The sequence below is a fragment of the Mobula hypostoma genome, chromosome 5 (genome assembly GCF_963921235.1).
Source record: "Mobula hypostoma chromosome 5, sMobHyp1.1, whole genome shotgun sequence".
In the NCBI taxonomy this organism is placed as follows: Eukaryota; Metazoa; Chordata; class Chondrichthyes; order Myliobatiformes; family Myliobatidae; genus Mobula; species Mobula hypostoma.
In genome coordinates this window covers 135,908,594-135,927,664 of record NC_086101.1, presented here as the reverse complement: position 1 = coordinate 135,927,664, position 19,071 = coordinate 135,908,594, and the positions used below count along the sequence as shown (strand labels likewise).

The window sequence follows — 19,071 nt, the reverse complement described above, 5'->3', positions numbered from 1 at the left end:
CTGATATTACTTTCAAGATTAAAGAGCATAGAAATAGCACATAAGTAGGCATCCATGAGTTGCATCTGAGGCTTCTGTAACAGCAGAATTGCATTTCACTGTGATCTGCAATCTCATACCCTGGTACCTTTCTCATTCTACCACTATATTAAACCAGGAAACCACCACTGGTCCAGTACAAGTGCAGAACAGTTAGAAATGTAAGGGGAAATAAGAGGCAGACCTAAAAGTGAGGTGTTCACCTGGTGAAGCTACAACGCAGGGCTCAATAGGTGCTAATCAGAAGAAGCAGCAACATCCAATGTCCAGCATATATCACAGTTCTTCCCTTCTGTTATATCCAGTTATGAATGGTAACCAAAGTACTGTAAGCTTCTCAATCTCAACAGTGAAGACATCTCAATCTCAATAGTGAAGGAGTTTAGCACACGAGTGGAAAAGACAGACCTGACGTATCTACAATCATAAAGCCATAAGATATAGGAGCAGTAGGCCATTCAGCCCATCGAGTCATCTCCATCATTCAATGGTAGACTGATCCAATTCTTCCAGTCATCCCCACTTCCTTGCCTTCTCCCCATACCCTTTGATGCCCTGGCTAATCAGAAACCTATCTATCTTTCCCTTAAATACACCCAATGACTTGATCTCCACAGCTGCTCGTGGCAACTGAGGGATTTATCTCAACCTCCTCCTGAGCTCCCCACCATTATAGAAGATCTGGACCACTCAAGAAAACCAAGTGTTTGCAGTACAGAAGGATGCCTGTGTGATATCTTTGTCCTACAAAATTCAGTTTGGATTCTATTTCCTGCCAGCAACAAAAAAAGAGTTGGTGATTCCCCCAGTCAAAGAATTTATTGTACAGTATTTCACCAAGGTTTAAGGCTTATAGATTCATTAATTCATAAAATTATACAGAAACAGACTCTTCAGTCCATGCCAATCAAGGTGCCTACTTCAGCTAATCCCATATCCCTCTAAACACTTCCTATCCATGTAACGGTCTAAATTCCATTGCGTGGGGCCTATCAGTGGCAGCAACTAAGCTCAACAGAGGAGTGCTTCTTGCAGGTCAGAGTCAGTGATTTACAATGGGAGCTTCATGGGCATTAGTCCATTGTGCGGGGCCTATCAGCAGCGGCAACTGAGCTCGATGAACTAAATAAAAGTACAGAAGGGATAAGTGGAGCGGCCATTGTCGGGAGTAGACCAGTGGTGAGAGTAGAAGCGACAGGCTTTTGTTCATTCAGGCTTTGGCGAAAGCGGGCTTCAGCAAGGTTAAGTGGGTAAGTGGACTTCGTTTTAGGTTTTTCTTTGCATTTTATTTTTGAGGAATAGTGATCATGTCGGCAAGGTTAGTTTTTTGCTCTGGGTGTGGGATGTGGGAATCCTGGGAATCTTCCAGTCTCCCAGATGGCCACATCTGCGCCAGGTGCACTGAGATACAGCTCATGAGAGACTGTGTTAGGGATGTGGAGCTGCGGCTCAATGACCTACAGCTTATTAGGGAGAGTAAACAGGAGACAGAGGGGAGCTACAGGGAGTTGGTTACCTCAAGGTTGCAGAAGTTAGATAAGTGGATGACGGTCAGGCAAGCGAGGGAAAGAGCTCAGATAGTAGAGAGCACACCTATGGCCATCCTCCTCAGTAATCATTATCTCGTTTTGGATGTGGTCGAGGGGGATGACCTGACAGAGGATGATCACAGAGATCGGGTCTCTGGCACTGAGCCTGGTTCCATGGTGCAGAAGGGAAAGAGGAAGATGAGGAATGCGCTAGTCATAGGGGATTCATAGTGAGGGGAACAGACAGGAGGCTCTGTCAGCCTGATAGAGATACCTGCATGGTATGTTGCCTCCCAGGTGCCAGGGTATGGGATGTCTCGGATTGGGTGCAGAGTATTCTGAAGGGAGAGGGGCAACAGCCAGAAGTCTTAGTACACGTTGGTACCAATGACATAGGTAGAAAAAGGGAGGAGGTCCTGAAGAGAGAATTCAGGGAGTTAGGTAGGAAGCTGAAAGGCAGGACTTCTAGGGTAGTAATCTCAGGATTGCTGCCTGTGCCATGTGCTAGCGAGTGCAAGAATAGCATGATGAGGCATATTAATGTGTGGCTGAGAGACCGGTGTAGAGGGCAGGGATTCAGATTCCTGGATCACTGGAGCCTCTTCTGGGGGAGGTATGACCTGTATGAAAAGGATGGGTTACACCTGAACCCAAAGGGGTCCAATATCCTAGCAGGCACATTTACTAGAGCTGTTAGAGAGGGTTTAAACTAATTTGGCAGGGGGATGGGAACCGGAGTGATAGGGCTGAGGAAGGTGAAAACAGAAGTAAATCAAAGGTAGTTGCAACAGAAATTATAGAAAGGACAGGCAGGAGATGAGGCTTAATCAAAGCCAGTGGCATGAGTTACAGGGTAATAGAGGCGTGGTGCAGTTAAAATAGAAAGCAACAAATACTGGACTGAGAGTGCTGTATTTGAATGCATGCAGCATAAGGAATAAAATGGACAATCTTAAGATTCAGCTGCAGATTGGCAAACATGACGTTGTGGCCATCTCTGAAACTTGGCTAAAGGATGGCTGCCATTGGGAACTGAACGTCCAAGGATATAAGGTACTGTATATCAGAAAGATAAGTTAGTAGGCAGAGGGGGTGGTGTGGCTCTGTGTATAAGAAATAATATTAAATCATTAGAAAGAGATGACATAGGATTGGAAGGCGAAGAGTCTCTGTCGGTTGAGTTAAGAAATGGCAAGAGTAAAAGAACCCTAATGGCAATTGTATACAGGCCTCCAAACAGCAGTTGGGATGTGGATTACAAATTACAGCAGGAGATAGAAAAGGCATGTCAGAAAGGCAATGTCATGATAATCGTTGGGAATTTTAACATGAAAGTGGATTGGGAAAACCAAGAGAGAATTTGTAGAATGTCTAAGGGATGGCTTTTGAGAACAGCTTATTGTTGAGCCCGATAGGGGATTGGCTATGCTTGATTGGGTGTTGTGCAATGATCCGGAGGTGATAAGAGAGCTTAAGGTTAAGGAACCCTTAGGGAACAGTGATCACAATATGATCGAGTTCACTTTAAAATTTGAGAGGGAAAAAATAAAATCCAATGTGTTGGTATTTCAGTGGAATAAAGGAAGTGGCTGAAGTTGACTGGAAAGGGACATTTGCAGGAAAGACAGCAGAGCAGCAATGACTGGAGTTTCTGCGGAAAATGAGGGAAGTGCAAGACAGATATATTCCAAATAAGAAGAAATTTTCAAAGGGCACTACCGTGGCTGACAAATGAAGTCAGAGCCAAAGTAAAAGCAAAAGAGAGGGCATACAAGGAAGCCAGAGCTAGTGGGAAGATAGAGGATTGGGGAGCTTTTAAAAACTTGCAAAAGGAAACTAAGTAGGTCATTTGGAAGGAAAAGATGAATTATGAGAGGAGGCTGGCGACTAATATCAAAGAAGATACAAAATGCTTTTTTAGGTATATAAAAGGTAAAAGAGAGTTGAGGGTAGATATAGGACCAACACAAAATGATGCTGGAGATATTGTAATGAGAGATGCAGAGATGGCAGAGGAATGGAATGTGTATTTTGCATCAGTCTTCACAGTAGAAGATGTTCGCAGTACATTGGACATTCAAGAGTGTCAGGGAAGTGAAGTTTGTGCAGTGAAAATTACAACTGAGAAGGTGCTCAGAATGCTTAATGGTCTGAGGGTGGATAAATCTCCTGGACTTAATGGAATGCACCCTCGGGATCTGAAGGAAGTAGCTAGAGGGATTGCGGAGGCATTAACAATGATCTTTCAAGAATCGATAGATTCTGGCATTGTACCGGATGACTAGGAAATTGGAAATGTTACTCCGCTATTTAAGAAGGGCGGGAGGCCACAGAAGGGAAACTATGTCAATGATTTGGACTACAGTATTAGTGGATTTGTGGCTAAATTTGCTGATGATACAAAGATAGGTGGAGGAGTGGGTAGTGTTGAGGAAACAGAGAGCCTGCAGAGAGACTTAGATAGTTCAGGGGAATGGGCAAAGAAGTGGCAAATGAAATACAATGTCGGAAAGTGTGTGGTCATGCACTTTGGTGGAAGAAATAAATGGGCAGACTATTATTTAGATGGGGAGAGAATTCAAAATGCAGAGATGTAAAGGGACTTGGGAGTCCTTGTGCAAGATACCCTAAAGGTTAACCTCTAGGTTGAGTCGGTTGTGAAGAAGGCAAATGCAATGTTGGCATTCATTTCTAGAAGTATAGAATATAAGAGCACGGATGTGATGTTGAGGCTCTATAAGGCACTCGTGATACCACACTTGGAGTACTGTGTGCAGTTTTGGGCTCCTTATTTTAAAAAGGATATACTGATATTGGAGAGGATTCAGAGAAGATTCATGAGAATGATTCCAGGAATGAAAGGGTTACCATTTGAGGAACGTCTGGCAGCTCTTGGGCTGTATTCCCTGGAGTTCAGGAGAATGAGTGGGGATCTCATTCCAAATGTTAAAAGGCCTGAACAGATTAGATATGGCAAAATTACTTCCCATGGTAGGGGATCCTAGGACAAGAGGGCATGACTTCAGGATTGAAGGACGTCCTTTTAGAACTGAGATGCGGAGAAATTACTTTAGTTAGAGGGTGGTATATCTGTGGAATTTGTTGAATGGCCTACTTCCGCTCCTATATCTTATGGTCTTATCATTTCTTTGGCCCCTTTCTCAATTGATCAATATATTGTTGTAACCTTTGCCAATTTTCTTCACTATCTACTATACCACCAATTTAGGCATCATCTACAAACTAATCAAGGCACCTACATTCTCATCCAATCATTGATATACATGACTACCTTCTGTCCACACAAGCCAGGGAGTGGTAGTAGATAAGGAAGTGGAAGGGTGGGTTTGTAAGCATGTAGATGACACAAAGGTTGGTGGAAGGTTCATGGACATTGAAGGATGCAGAGCTGGGCTGAGAAGTGGCAGATGGAGTCCAACATGTTAAAGTGTGAAGTGATGCACCTTGGAAGGTCAAATTAGAAGCCAAAATACAGGATTAATGGAAAGATTCTTAGCAGCGTGGAGGAACAGAGAGATCTTGGAGTCCATGTCCATAGATACCTCAAAGTTCCAATGTAAGTTGATAGGTGGTTAAGGCGGCGTATGGTGTGTTGGCTTTCATTAGCTGGGAGTCGAGTTCATGAGCCAATAAGTAATGTTGCAGTTCCATCAATCTCTAGTTAAACCACACGTGGAATATCCTGTTCACTTCTGGTTGTCTCATTATACATTAACCCTTTCATTCCTGGGACTGTTGTTGTAAACATCCTCTGGACCCTCTCCAGTGCTAACACATCCTTTTTGATACAGGGCCCAAAACTACTCACGATACTCTACATATGTAGTCTGACCAATGCCTGTCTGCTTTGTAAAACAAGATAGACAAAGAAGACGTGAAAGTGAAAATGGGACTGTGAAATAATAGATAATTATTAATATCCTAAATAAGCAGGGAGGCTGACTCACAAATGGGCAAGTCCAATGGGAAGAGCAGAAAGAGATAAGAGGGAAAGCATGAGGGGGCTGGTAGACTTAACTACATTTACTTTAATGCAAGGAGCCTCACAGTAAAATGGATGAGCTGAGAGTGTGGATTAAACAAGGTATTATGATATAGTTGTGATTACAGAACTATGGTTCAATGTTCCAGAGTGAAGATGTTTCAGGCAAAGTGTGGTGCCAAGGAGGCAGGAATGTTACACTAATCAAGGACAGCATTACAGCAGTAATCAGGAAAGATAGCCAGGAGTGTGACCAATTGAGGCTATATGGATAATATGAAAGGACTGATCAAGAAAGTACTCTGCTCAATATATCACAAGCACATCCCTCCCCTCCATTGTAAGTCTCTGCAGGAGGCAGTGTCAAAGATCCCAACCATATGGACCAAGCCATCTTTTTGCAATTACTATTGAACAAGAGTTATTTCCACCGTGCACTATAAAATGGACTTTTTTGCTCTAATTATATTCTTCCTTGTAAAAATTGTGTATAATTCATGTATAATTTGTGTTTTCTTGTGAATGCTGCATATCTGCTGCTATGTGCCTATGATGCTGCAAGTAAGTCTTTCCTTACACCCGTGAATACATGTACTGTGCACGTGACAATAAACTCAACTTTGTTGCTATTCTACAACAGTCCTCCAAACAGCAGAAATTATAAGATCAGAAGTGTAAGCAGATTGCAGAAAAGTGTGAAAACAATAGAGTTGGAATAGTGGGGAATCTTTGGAAAGTGCCTTATTGCAAAGGGCTTAGTTGGAGTGAAATTTGTAAAATTCATCCAAGAATATGTTTTGAAGCATAACATAGAGAGACCTACTAGGGAGGACTGTACTAAACCCCAACTTACAGAACAAAGGATGGGCAAGCAATAAAAGTGTCTGTCCAGGAAGACGTAGGGAACAATGACAATAGCTTGATAAGCGTCAAGGTAGTCATGGAAAAAGATAAGGTTGGTCCTTCAGATGGTGCCCTAAACTTGGGGAAGGCAGCTTTCATTAATGTAAGACAGAACGTGTCAGAAGTAGATTAGGACCAGCTGCAGGAGAGGAAAAAAACATCCAGTAAATGGGAGGCATTTAAAAGTAGAATAGTAAGAGTTCATAATCTACCCTGTAAGGGTATGAAACAAAGATGGTATGTTTGAATTTGAGAGGGTTGAGAGCTTCAAGTTCCTAGGGGTAAACATCATCACCTATCCTGGTCCAACTACGTAGATGCTATGGCCAAGAAAGCTTTCCAATGCCTCTACTTCCTTGGGAGGCAAAAGAAATCTAGAATGGCCTTCCACCCTTACCAATTTTTAATCGATGCACCATAGAAAGCATCCTACCTGGATGCATAATGGCTTTCTTTTAGCAACTGCTACGCACATGACTGCAGGAAACAGCAGAGCATTGTGGACACAGCCTAGCCACATCACAGAAACCAGCCTCCCCTTCAGGGAATCTGCCTCCACTTCCCATTGCTTCGTTAAAACAGGCAGCATAATCAAAGACCCTACCCAGACTAGATATCTTCGTTTCACCCTCTCCCATAAAGCAGGAGATACAAAAGCCTGAAGGGATATACATCAGGCTCAAACACAGGATCTCGCCTGCTACAGTATCACCGAATGGTTCCCTAGTGTAAGATGGACTCTTGACCTCACAATCTACTTTGATATGGCTTTGTATTATTACCTACTGCATTACATTTGCAACTGTTACACTTAATTCTGTATTCATTATTGTTTCACCTTGTGCTACCTCAAAGCCCCAGAGCAAAGAATTGATCCGTATGAATATGCAAGACACGCCTTTCACTGTACTTCAGTACATGTGATGATAATTAACCAATTTCAATACCTTAGAAGCAGAAAAGGTAACTAAAAATAGAGTCGGTCTCTTGGGCATAAAAAAAAAAGTAATCTATGAATGAAGTCACAGAGTATGAACAAGGTCCTGAATTAGTGCATTGGTATTCACCAGAGAAAAGGATGTGGAGAGTTAGGGGTACATTGATAATCACACATGTATCAGGTAGGAGGCAATGTTAGAAATATTGGCACATATTAGGGCAGCTGATTCCCCAAGGCCTGATAGGATCCAACCTAAGTTGTTAAGGGAAACAAGGGTGAAAATTACTAGGGCAATCCTCGATCGCCTTGGTTGAGGTACCAGAAACTGGAAGATAACTAAAGTTACCCTCAATTAAAAAGGGCTGTAGGGATAAACCTGAAAACTACAGGCTAGGGAGCCTAACAAACAATGATAGGGAAAATTCAGACAAGATTCTGAGAGGCAGGCCTTATTTTGAACTTGGAAAGGCAGGGACTGAATAGGAAGAGTCAGTTTTGTGCAAGGGAGAGCATGCATCATTAAACTGAATGACATTTTTTGAGGAGGTAACAAAGAAAATTGATGAAGACAGCATTGTAGATATGGTTTACATGGACTTAGGAAAGGCTTTTGACAAGACCCTGCGTGGCAGGCTGAACTAGAAGTTAACGATCAAAATCTCCAGGACTGGCACTGTGATAGGAGGCAGAAAGTTAATAGTGGTGGCTGAGCTTTGACTGGAAGCCTATAACATGGTGCACTTTAGGGATCTTTGTTGTTTGCAATCTCTAAATTATTTGGTTGAGAATGTAGGTGGCCTGATTGCTAAAGTTACAGACATAATGAAAGTTGGTGGAGTCGTAGATAGAGAAGCAGTTGTCTAAGGATACAATGGGACATAGACCAGCTGGAAAGTTAGATGAAACAGTGGCAGATCAAGTTTAATCCACACAGTGTCAGGTAATTGTCTTCGGGAAATTAAATTCTGGCAGAAGCTTACAAACACTGATGCTCAGAGGGACTTTGTGGTGCAAGTCCATAGCTCCCTGAAGGTGGTGATAATGAAAGGGGCAGTGAAGAACACATTTGGTATAATTCTCTTCGTAAACTGAGGAAGCGAGTACAAGAGTTGGGACATCATGTTGCAGCAATAAAAAACGTTGGTTAGACCGCACTTGGAAAATTGTGTACAGATCCGGTTGTCACACAACAGAAAGGACATGGTAGCAATAGAGAGAATGCAGAAGTGAGTCACTGGAATGTTGCCAAAGGAGCATGTAATTATAATAAGAGATTGTATCATATGAGTTTATTGTCACTGGAATGTAGGAGTTGGAAGTTGGGGGTGGGGGTGTGACCTTAAGAGAGGTTTATGAAATCCTGAGGGACATAAATTGATTAGATAGTCAGAATCCTTTTCCCTAGAATATCTAGCAAAATAGGACAGGTGAGAGGGGAATTATATATATTTTTTTTGAAAAAGGGGATCTGAGGTGGAAGCTCTTTGCATAGAGGGTGTTGGTTACCTGGAAAGACCTACCAGATAAGGTGGTTGAGGCAGACTAAATTATAAAGTTGAAAAGGCATTTGGAAGCAGCTGTACATAGATAAGAAATGCATAAAGGGAAATGGGTCTAATGTGGGGAGATGGGATTCAGGTAGGTAGACATTACGATAATCATAGATAATTGTGCCAAAAGGGCTGTCTTGATGCTGCATCATTTTATGATCCTACATAATAGTAAGTTAACATCTGGTGTTTTTGAAGGAATTTCTCACTCTGGGGCTCTTTTGCACGGTAACATGTTCTGTCCTAATGACAAACACATTCTGCTGATGCTGGAAATCCAAAGGAACACATACAAAATGCTGGAGGAACTCAGCACATCAAGCAGCATCTATGGAAATATATAAACAAAATTCAAAGTAAATTTATTATCAAAGCACATGTATATGCTCTACTGGGTATGAGGATAAACTACATCCGGCTGTGGAGCATTTGCTTTGGGTAATGAGGTTACCATTAACCACAGCTACCTCCAGGTTACCCTCAGGCAAGGTGTAGCACCTGTTAGCCTCCCTACTTGGGTTACAGTGAAGCCACAGAATGCAGGTGGTGGATGAAGCAGAAGGCAAGTTGTGAGTAACACAATCAATGGTTCCTGTTTCTCAGACACTGAGCAGATGATCCTTTTAATAGGACAATGTTCAGGGTCACCCGTCTTGTAAAGACACTGCATTGCAAGCAAGCAAGGGGAAGCTACTTCTTGTATTTTATCCCTAGTACAACCATGGTTAATACATACACAAATGTAAAAGACAACAGCGTAAATGGCAGCCCACTTCCAAATAGTGCGGACACCTCGCTCGGTACGGGATGTCATGTAAACAGACAGGTGAGCCCGGATCGTCATACCACTACTGTCTGCAAGAACAAGAGACTGCGAATTGCCACTTGGAAGGTTAGAACCCTGCACTAAACTGGTAAGTTAGAAAATGTAAAATTAGAAATGAAGAGGCTAGAAGTCAGCATCCTAGGCCTAATTGAAATAAGATGGAAAGGCACGGGAGTATTCCAATCAGGCGACAACAAGATGATATACTCTGGTGGAGATAAACATGAAAAGGGTGTTGCAATCATCTTAGACAAAGAAACATCCAAAAGCCTGCTAGGATGCTGGCATATCTCAGGCAGAATGATGCTAATCAAACTAAAAGGACAACAAAACAACATCTGTATCATCCAGGTATATGCACCCACAATGGAAAGCTGAGGAAGAAACTGATGCCTTCTACCACTCCCTAGAAGAATGCAAATCACAAGAAGCCATCATAGTCATGGGCCACTTCAATGCAAAAGTTGGTGAGGGAAGAGAAGACCATATTGTTGGAGACCAGGGATTGGGAGAAAGAAATGAAAGAGGAGAAAAGCTTATATCATGGTGTAAAACAAACAATCAGATAATCACCAGCACTTGGTTTAAACAACATCCAAGAAGGAAATGGACATGGAGAAGCCCAGATGGGAACAACAAAAATCAAATTGACTACATAATAATCAATAACAGATTCAAAAACTCGATAACTCAATCTAAAAGCTACCCTGGAGCAGACTACGGAAGCGACCACATACCAGTCATTTGCAAAATCAAAATAAAGATGAGAAAATTAAAGAAACCAAAAAGATCACAACCACTGGGTTATCAACAACTACAAAACAATAAAAAGAAAATGCAGAGAAGCTAAAGACAGATGGCTAAATGAGAAATGCTCAGAGATAGAAATGCTGCAAACCCATAACCCTGGAACAAAGTTGATGCACAAGAAGATTAAAGCACTAACGGGGAAATTACCTTGCTCAGCAAGTGGATATATCAAGGCAAAAGATGGCAGCTTAATTATGAACAAAGAGGAAATCCTAAACAGATGGACAGAATATACAAAAGAACTTTTTGAAGACCAAACAGGAGAAAAACCGAACATAAAGAAGAATCTTGAAGGACCTAGCATTCTAAAATCAGAAATTCGAGCAGCCGTAAATAAAACAAAACATAACAGAGCAACTGGGCCAGACAACATCGCTGTTGAAATGATACTGGCCTTAGAAGATTTTGGAATAGAAAAAATAACAGAACTAGCAAATTAAATCTATGATCATGGGGAGATACCGGATGATTTACGTAAGTCAGTGTTCATCACACTTCCAAAGAAAGAGGGCGCAACAGAATGTGAGTTATATCATACAATAAGCCCGATGAGCCACAAAATATTCTCAGAATAATCATGATGAGAGCAAGATGCTGTATAAAACCAGAAATCAGTAAAGAACAATGCAGCTTTGTGGAAAACACTGGAACCAGAAATGCAATTTTCATGCTACGGATGATCTGTGAACGAGCCATCCAGGTACAAAAAGATATCTACCTATGTCTCATTGACTATACAAAAGCTTTTGACACTGTCAGACAGCAAGATCTTCTGGAAATGCTTCAAGATCTTGATATAGATGGGAAAGATATACGTTTGTTAAGAAACTTATACTGGGACCAGGCAGCATCCATCAGAATAGAAGGAGAAGTGAGTGAGTATGTGAATACCATGAGAGGAGTCAGGCAAAGTTGTGTCTTTTCGCCAGACTTATTCAACTTGTACAGTGAAAATATCTTGAGAAGTATCAAAGACATCAAAGGATTCACAATTGGAGGCCATAATATAACTAGCGCCACCTAAGCTGATGACATGGTACTAATAGCTGACTCAGAAACAAAACTTCAAGAACTACTCAGTATAGTGGCAGCAGAAAGTAATTGCAGAGGCCTCTCAATCAACACCAAGAAGACAGAGAGCATGGTCATCTCCAGAAAGACAAACATCCCACAATGTGTGACCAAGATCGGAAATACAAACATCAAACAAGTCAACAAATTCAAATATCTTAGCAGCCTAATAACAAGTAATGGTAGGTACGACATAGATATCAAATACAGAATAGCAATGGCGAAAGAAGCTTTCCAAAAAATGAAGACCATATTAACAGACAGAAAGATGAGCACATAGACTAAAAACAGAATACTGCAGTGCTATGCTACATTTATTCTATTCTGACTTATGGAAGTGAATGCTGGACCATTTCTCCAGCAATGGAAAAAAGACTAGAAGCAGCTGAATTATGGTTCTACAGGAGAATGTTAAAAATATCATGGACCATACACACATCAAATGAAGAAGTTCTCAGAAGAGCCCAAGCAGTTCGATCACTCATACAAACAATAAGGGAAAGACAACTCAAATTCCTAAGTCATATCATGCAGAAAGATGAACTAGAAAAACTCATACTCTCTGGAAAGATTGAGGGGAGTAAACCTAGAGGAAGACCTCTTTGTACATCAAAAGCATTGCCAGGTGGCTACACATCGAGGAAATGGAAGTCATCCAAAAAACGTAGGATAGATCTATATGGAAAACCACGGTCACCAAAGTCCGCATCAGATATGGTACCTAGACAGACAGACAGACATATATATGTCACCATATAAAATCCTGAGATTCATTTTCCTGTGGACATTCACAGTAAATACAAAAGACACAATAGAATCAATAGACTGTACTCACAGGGCGGACAATGTGCAAAAGACAACAAATTACAAATACAAAAATAAAAAATTTAAAAAAAATATCAAGAACATGAGATGAAGAGTCTTGAAAGTGAATCCGTAGGTTGTGGGCACAGTTCAGTGATGGGGAGAGTGAAGTTAACCCCTCTAGTTCAAGAGCCTAATGGTTGAGGAGTAATTACTTCCTGAACCTCCCGGTGAGGGTATCGAGGTTCCTATACCTTCTTTCTGATGGCTGCAGTGAGAAGTGAGCATGGCCTTGATGGTAAGGATTCTTGATGATGGATGTTGCTTTCCTGTGACAATGCTCAATGTAGATGTACTCAATGGCATGGTGGGGGTGGGGGGCTTTACCCATGATGGACTGGGCTGCATTCACCACTTTTTGTTGGCATTTCCATTCAAGGATATTGGTGTTTCTGCACTAGGCCGTGAGGCAACCAGACAATATACTCTCCATTGCACATCTGTAATAGTTTATCAAAGTTTTAGATGACATGCTAATCTTTGCAAACTTCTCAAAGTAGAGGCACTGCCATGTTTTCTTCATAATGGCACTCAAGTGCTGGACCGAGTACAGATCCTCTGAAATGATAAGACCGAGGGATTTAAAGTTGCTGACCCTCTCCACCTCATAAAGACATTATGTCATAATGAATCAACGTTAACTGAGTATGAGAGTAATTGACAGAGCTAGCCTTTGAAAATCACAGGGCTCCCTTAACAAGTTGTGGGGATGGTCAAGATCAAAAATAATTAACAAAGATTATCTATATACTTGGAAAATATTGTGACCTATTATTACTCTGTATGCACCCTGTTAAAGATACTGCATATTGCTCTGTTTGGTTGAACTTACATTTATTGCTACAAACAATACTGTTGGATTCAAATAGCTTATAATAATAATGTGCAGCTTGATCCATCCAAACTGCACAGGGTTTGCCCAACATATTAGCATTAACTTAATTCAAAGTGCTTCTTAAAATCCCAGAAAAATTTGCGTTCATGATAAACACCCATTTATCCAGGTTTCTGTGCTAGTTGAATAGGAGAACCATTTTGGAAATTTCTCTTGCACAATTAGAGAAAAAATAATTTTATTGCAAATTCTTCATCATCTACTGTTGTACCTTAATTTCAGTTTCCTCAGATTTCAGCACGAATAGTACTAATGCTGCGTAGATCAAGGTAACATTGTGAAAAACGTTCTCATTCAAACAGTACCTGGAAAGAAAGAAAATAACAGGCTACCAGAAGTACTTCAAAAAATTAAAATCAAATAAACAGTTACCACCATAGTTTCAACAGGCTCAACTACCAAATGGAATCTCATTCCTGGATGGGTAATTTGTCATGAATTTATTGCAAAAACCTGATTAAAAACAATTTTTACTTGCTTTCTTATGAGTATCCTATAAAGATAATGATGTAGAAATGAGTGTACATTGAGCATATTTTCAATGCATGAGAAAGAAATGGATGAGTACAAAAATCATACCACCAGGAAGAGAATAAAGATTTCCCTGCTGCTTACACAAATGTTGACATTTCAAACAATTTATTATATTGTTTAACTGGCAGTTTAAATTTATGTGTCAGGCCTGTGTGGACTTGGACCTGGGTCTTGGGCCTGGAAGTCCAGAACTCTATCACTGTACCCAAGAGGCTGAGTAAGAAATGAAACCAAGTGCAGAGATCATACGGGAGGCCAAAATAAATATTCAGACAGGTATTTTACTGGATATTTTGCTTTTTCAGCACAGTTCCAATACAAAGACAATAATCCAAATCAGAAGGCTGGGCAGTGGTTTGATATAACAAAATCAGGACTCAAAAATGAGCAGGCAAACAATTCCAAGACACAACAGACTGAATCCGAAGTTCTAAAATAAAAAAGGTCAAAAATACAAAATACAAGGCAAGGGCAAAACAATACTCAAAAGGAATACAGCACTGGATTACAAGATGAGCACCCTATCAAACACTTGCTCAAAGACTGAGCAATGAACAGTACAACTCACATAGCTTAAATACTCAGAATAACTAGGCACAGGTGTAGTCAATTATCATACAAATAACATAGCCAGGCTAGAATGTTTGAAAACCAAAAGCCACTGAGGGCTTCTAGTGGCCAACTGTGGGATAGACCCCAAAGTATTGACAATATGCATCAGATCTGCAAACAGCATAACAAAATACAAGAAGACTACAACATACATACAGAATGAGCAATAATTGCAAATGAATTTCTATCTAAATGAGTATGAGCACATTTTTTGATACAGGGTATAATTACGGGTCAAGGATCTAAAAGAATTTGAGGAATAAATGGATTCATGCCATTAATACACTAATCACTAACAGTAGTTGTACAAGCTAAGAGAGTCTTAAAATTACAAGCCAGACATACAATAGCAGATGTCCATTTTTAGAAAGACGGAACCATAAAGCAAGGGCTTTATTAAATTTTGACAGCACTTTGATAAACGACACTTACACTAAACAAGTCTGGTTTCCACTTTATAGAGGTGTTGGAGAAGTTAGGCTGCCACATAAACTGAGAGAATATAATTATCAACAATAACTGTGCAGACTGGTGTTTTCACTTTTGCAAAGAGAAGTGTGGGAGATGACATGATAGGACTTCTAAAGTAAGAGAGTAACTTCTCACATCCTCTTTGGTACAGGAAGTAGTATATAACAGTTTACTCACAAGTTGAAATTGTCTGATACGTATTAGAAGGTCTGACACTGAATTGATGTCATGTATTTTCATTATGGTAGAATACAACTATGTTGCAAAAAATACACAAATCCTTTTATCCAAAAATAATAACTGCTAAATTTGCAACATATTGTAATATAATGTTCTACTCACTGTGTGTCTAGGCTTTGTTTTGGATAGAAAATAAGCCAGCAACAACTGTACTGCAGTGCCAGAGTTGTGAGCCTTTGAACAATAAAGTCTGATGCTTTTTCAGTAGTCAGCTCTTCAATATCCTAATAAATATAAACAAGTAATGGACTTGAAGTATTATTAATTTAAAAGCAAATGTCTAAAATATGTTATTTATCTGGCAAGTTTTGCAATTCACATATAGTTTGTTCCAGAATTCATTACATCTTAAATGAAAATTGTTTTCTAATTTTAATTCAGAATGGTACGCTCTAACTTTATGTACCTTGACCAAGGTTATCTTGACAGAGAAACTAGATTTTGTATTCAGATTATCAAATCATTTGATATTTTTAGATACCTCAGTTACATTAACCTTCAGTTTTCTGAAATCCCCATATCTGAAGCCTTTATGCCCTACATTAGTTTTGGTAAATTAATATTTTACTACTTCTTGATCCTGTCTTTCTGTCCTGAATAATGGTGCCCAGTTTAAATGCAGAATTTCGAATGAATTCTAATAAGTAATTCTGCACAACCAAAGCATTTCTTCCTGCATTATATTGTCAATATTGTATTAAATTCTTTGATAACATCTTATGCCTGAACACTAATCTTTGTTGATTGTATATCAGAATTCCCAAATCATACTGCTCTGCTACATTTCCTGTCGTTTCATCATTAAGCACATTTCCCTATTTTATTGAATCTAATATCAGACCCATCTTAACAGGTTATTGTTTTCTAACTTGCATGTCATTTGGAAATAATCCTCTTCCAACTCAGCCAATTAATCAAAGATCTGAAAGAAAATTCTGCCACCCTTGAAAATTCTTTTCACTTTGAATTCTCTGTGGTTTTATTTTTGTATCTCTTGTAAGGACATTCATTAAATACCTTCTTGCACAGGATTATTTTCTGGTATCATGACATTAAGCAAATCTGTCATCCTTTAGTGTACATTTATTTGAATGTTTAGTTACCATGTCCCTATAACAGATGATGTCAGTTATCCTCAGATAATAATCAAACAAGTTGGCAGTTTTTTAATTTCTTACTTTTATTTAGAGATACAGCACGGTAACACATCCTGACTCAGGGAGCACACACCACCCAATGACCCCCATGTGATCAATTAACCTACTTCTCTTGTTTCATAAGTAATGGAGGCAGATTCATCATTTTTTGGCCTGAGAGCACAATTTCAGAACCTAGAGGCCTACGGATCTAAATGCTGGCTTATTGTATTTGAAACAGAGAGAACTATAAATTCTTGTACATTTGTCCATCGTAAATAGAGTTTTTTTTCCTCTATTACCATCTTTTAAAAGTCTTATTGAAACATTCATGCACTATCTTAGTTTTGTTATTATGTTGATTCTTTACTACGAACATGAATGCTAATATTAAAAAGGTCTGGCATTCTACTGTCATCCATTATAGTAACACTTTCATTTTTTTAATGCAGTTTTGACTGAAACCAAAGAATTCTCTCTCAAGATACACATACTTCACTGTTAACCTTAATATCATGATGAGCTAACAGGAAGACGAGTGGAGAAATGGGAATGTTGGAATTGCTCTGAGAGCTGCTATAGACTTGAAAGGCTGAATGTTGTATGTGCTATGTTATATGAAAATCCAGATGACCTACTGGAGTCTTGTATACTTTGGCATTTCAACAGTGGAACAGCTACTGCCTCATAGCCAGTGATACAGATTCTTTCCTGATCTCCATTGCAGTACATATGGAATTTGTACATTTTCCTTGTGACTACATACAATGGTGCTCGAAAGTTTGTGAACCCCTAGAATTTTCTCCTTCTGCATAAGTATGACCTAAAATGTGATCAGATCTTCATGCAAGTCCAAAAACGAGATAAAGAGAACCCAATTAAATAAATAACACAAAAAACATTACACCTGTTCATTTATTTGAGAAAAATGATCCAATATTACATATATTTGTTGAAAAAAAGGATGTGAACTTTTCAGTAACTGGCGTGACTCCCCTTATACAGCCATAACTTCAATCAAATGCTTCCAGTAACTGTTGACCAGTCCGGCACATTGGCTTGGAGGAATTTTAGGCCATTCCTCCTTACAAAACTGCTTCAACTCTGGGATGTTGGTGGACTTCACTGCATGACCTGCTTGATTCAGGTCCTTCCACAATATTTCTATAGGATTAAGGTCAGGACTACGACTCAGCCATTCCAAGCAAAGATCAGAGGGGTCTATTGAGGAATATAGGGTAGCAAGAAAGGAGCGTAAGAAGGGGCTGAGGAAAGCAAGAAGGGGGCATGAGAAGGCCTTGGCGAGTAGGGTAAAGGAAAACCCTAAGGTATTCTTCAATTATATGAAGAACAAAAGGATGATAGGACTGAAGATAGGACCGAATAGAGATAAAGGTGAGAAGATGTGCCTGGAGGCTGTGGAAGTGAGCGAGGTCCTGAATGAATACTTCTCTTCGGTGTTCACCAATGAAAGGGAACTTGATGACAGTGAGGACAATATGAGTGAGGTTGGTGTTCTGGAGCATGTTGATATTAAGGGAGAGGAGGTGTTGGAGTTGTTAAAATGCATTAGGATGGATAAGTACCCAGGGCCTGACAGAATATTCCCCAGGCTGCTCCACGAGGCGAGGGAAGAGATTGCTGAGCCTCTGGCTAGGATCTTTATGTCCTCGTTGTCCACGGGAATGGTACCGGAGGATTGGAGGGAGGCAAATGTTGTCCCCTTGTTCAAAAAGGGTAGTAGGGATAATCCGGGTAATTATAGACCAGTGAGCCTTACGTCTGTGGTGGGAAAGCTGTTGGATAAGATTCTTAGAGATAGGATCTCTGGGCATTTAGAGAATCATGGTCTGATCAGGGACACTCAGCATGGCTTTGTGAAGGGCAGATCGTGTCTAACAAGACTGATAGAGTTCTTTGAGGAGGTGACCAGGCATATAGATGAGGATAGTGCAGTGGATGTGATCTATATGGATTTTAGTAAGGCATTTGACAAGGTTCCACATGATAGGCTTATTCAGAAAGTCAGAAGGCATGGAACCAGGGAAGTTTGGCCAGGTGGATTCAGAATTGGCTTGCCTGCAGAAAGCGAGGGTCCTGGTGGAGGGAGTACATTCAGATTGGAGGGTTGTGACTAGTGGTGTACCACAAGGATCGGTTCTGGGACCCCTACTTTTCGTGATTTTTATTAACGACCTGGATGTGGGAGTAGAAGGGTGGGTTGGCAAGTTTGCAGACGACACAAAGGTTGGTGGTGTTGTGGATAGTGTAGAGGATTGTCGAAGATTGCAGAGAGACTTTGATAGGATGCAGAAGTGGGCTGAGAAGTGACAGATAGAGTTCAACCCGGAGAAGTGTGAGGTGGTACACTTTGGAAGGACAAACTCCAAGGCAGAGTACAAAGTAAATGGCAGGATACTTGGTAGTGTGGAGGAGCAGAGGAACCTGGGGGTACATGTCCACAGATCCCTGAAAGTTGCCTCACAGGTAGATTGGGTAGTTAAAAAAGCTTATGGAGTGTTAGCTTCCATAAGTCGAGGGATAGAGTTTAAGAGTCGCGGTGTAATGATGCAGCTCTATAAAACTCTGGTTCGGCCACACTTGGGAGTACTGTGTCCAGTTCTGGTCACCTCACTATAGGAAGGATG

At 40.3% G+C, this 19,071-nt stretch overlaps 1 protein-coding gene across 1 annotated transcript in view; it reads right to left on the bottom strand.

Annotated features, from left to right (window-relative positions):
• The window catches only part of LOC134347004 (protein shortage in chiasmata 1 ortholog), a 145,606-nt gene that overhangs the window by 35,637 nt on the left and 90,898 nt on the right, over positions 1–19,071 (bottom strand). Inside the window, exons 23-24 of the mRNA XM_063048979.1 lie at positions 15,390–15,511; positions 13,642–13,735 (exon numbers count right to left, since the gene is read on the bottom strand). Coding sequence (XP_062905049.1) covers positions 13,642–13,735; positions 15,390–15,511 — 216 coding nt within the window. The remainder of the gene's footprint in view (positions 1–13,641; positions 13,736–15,389; positions 15,512–19,071) is intronic.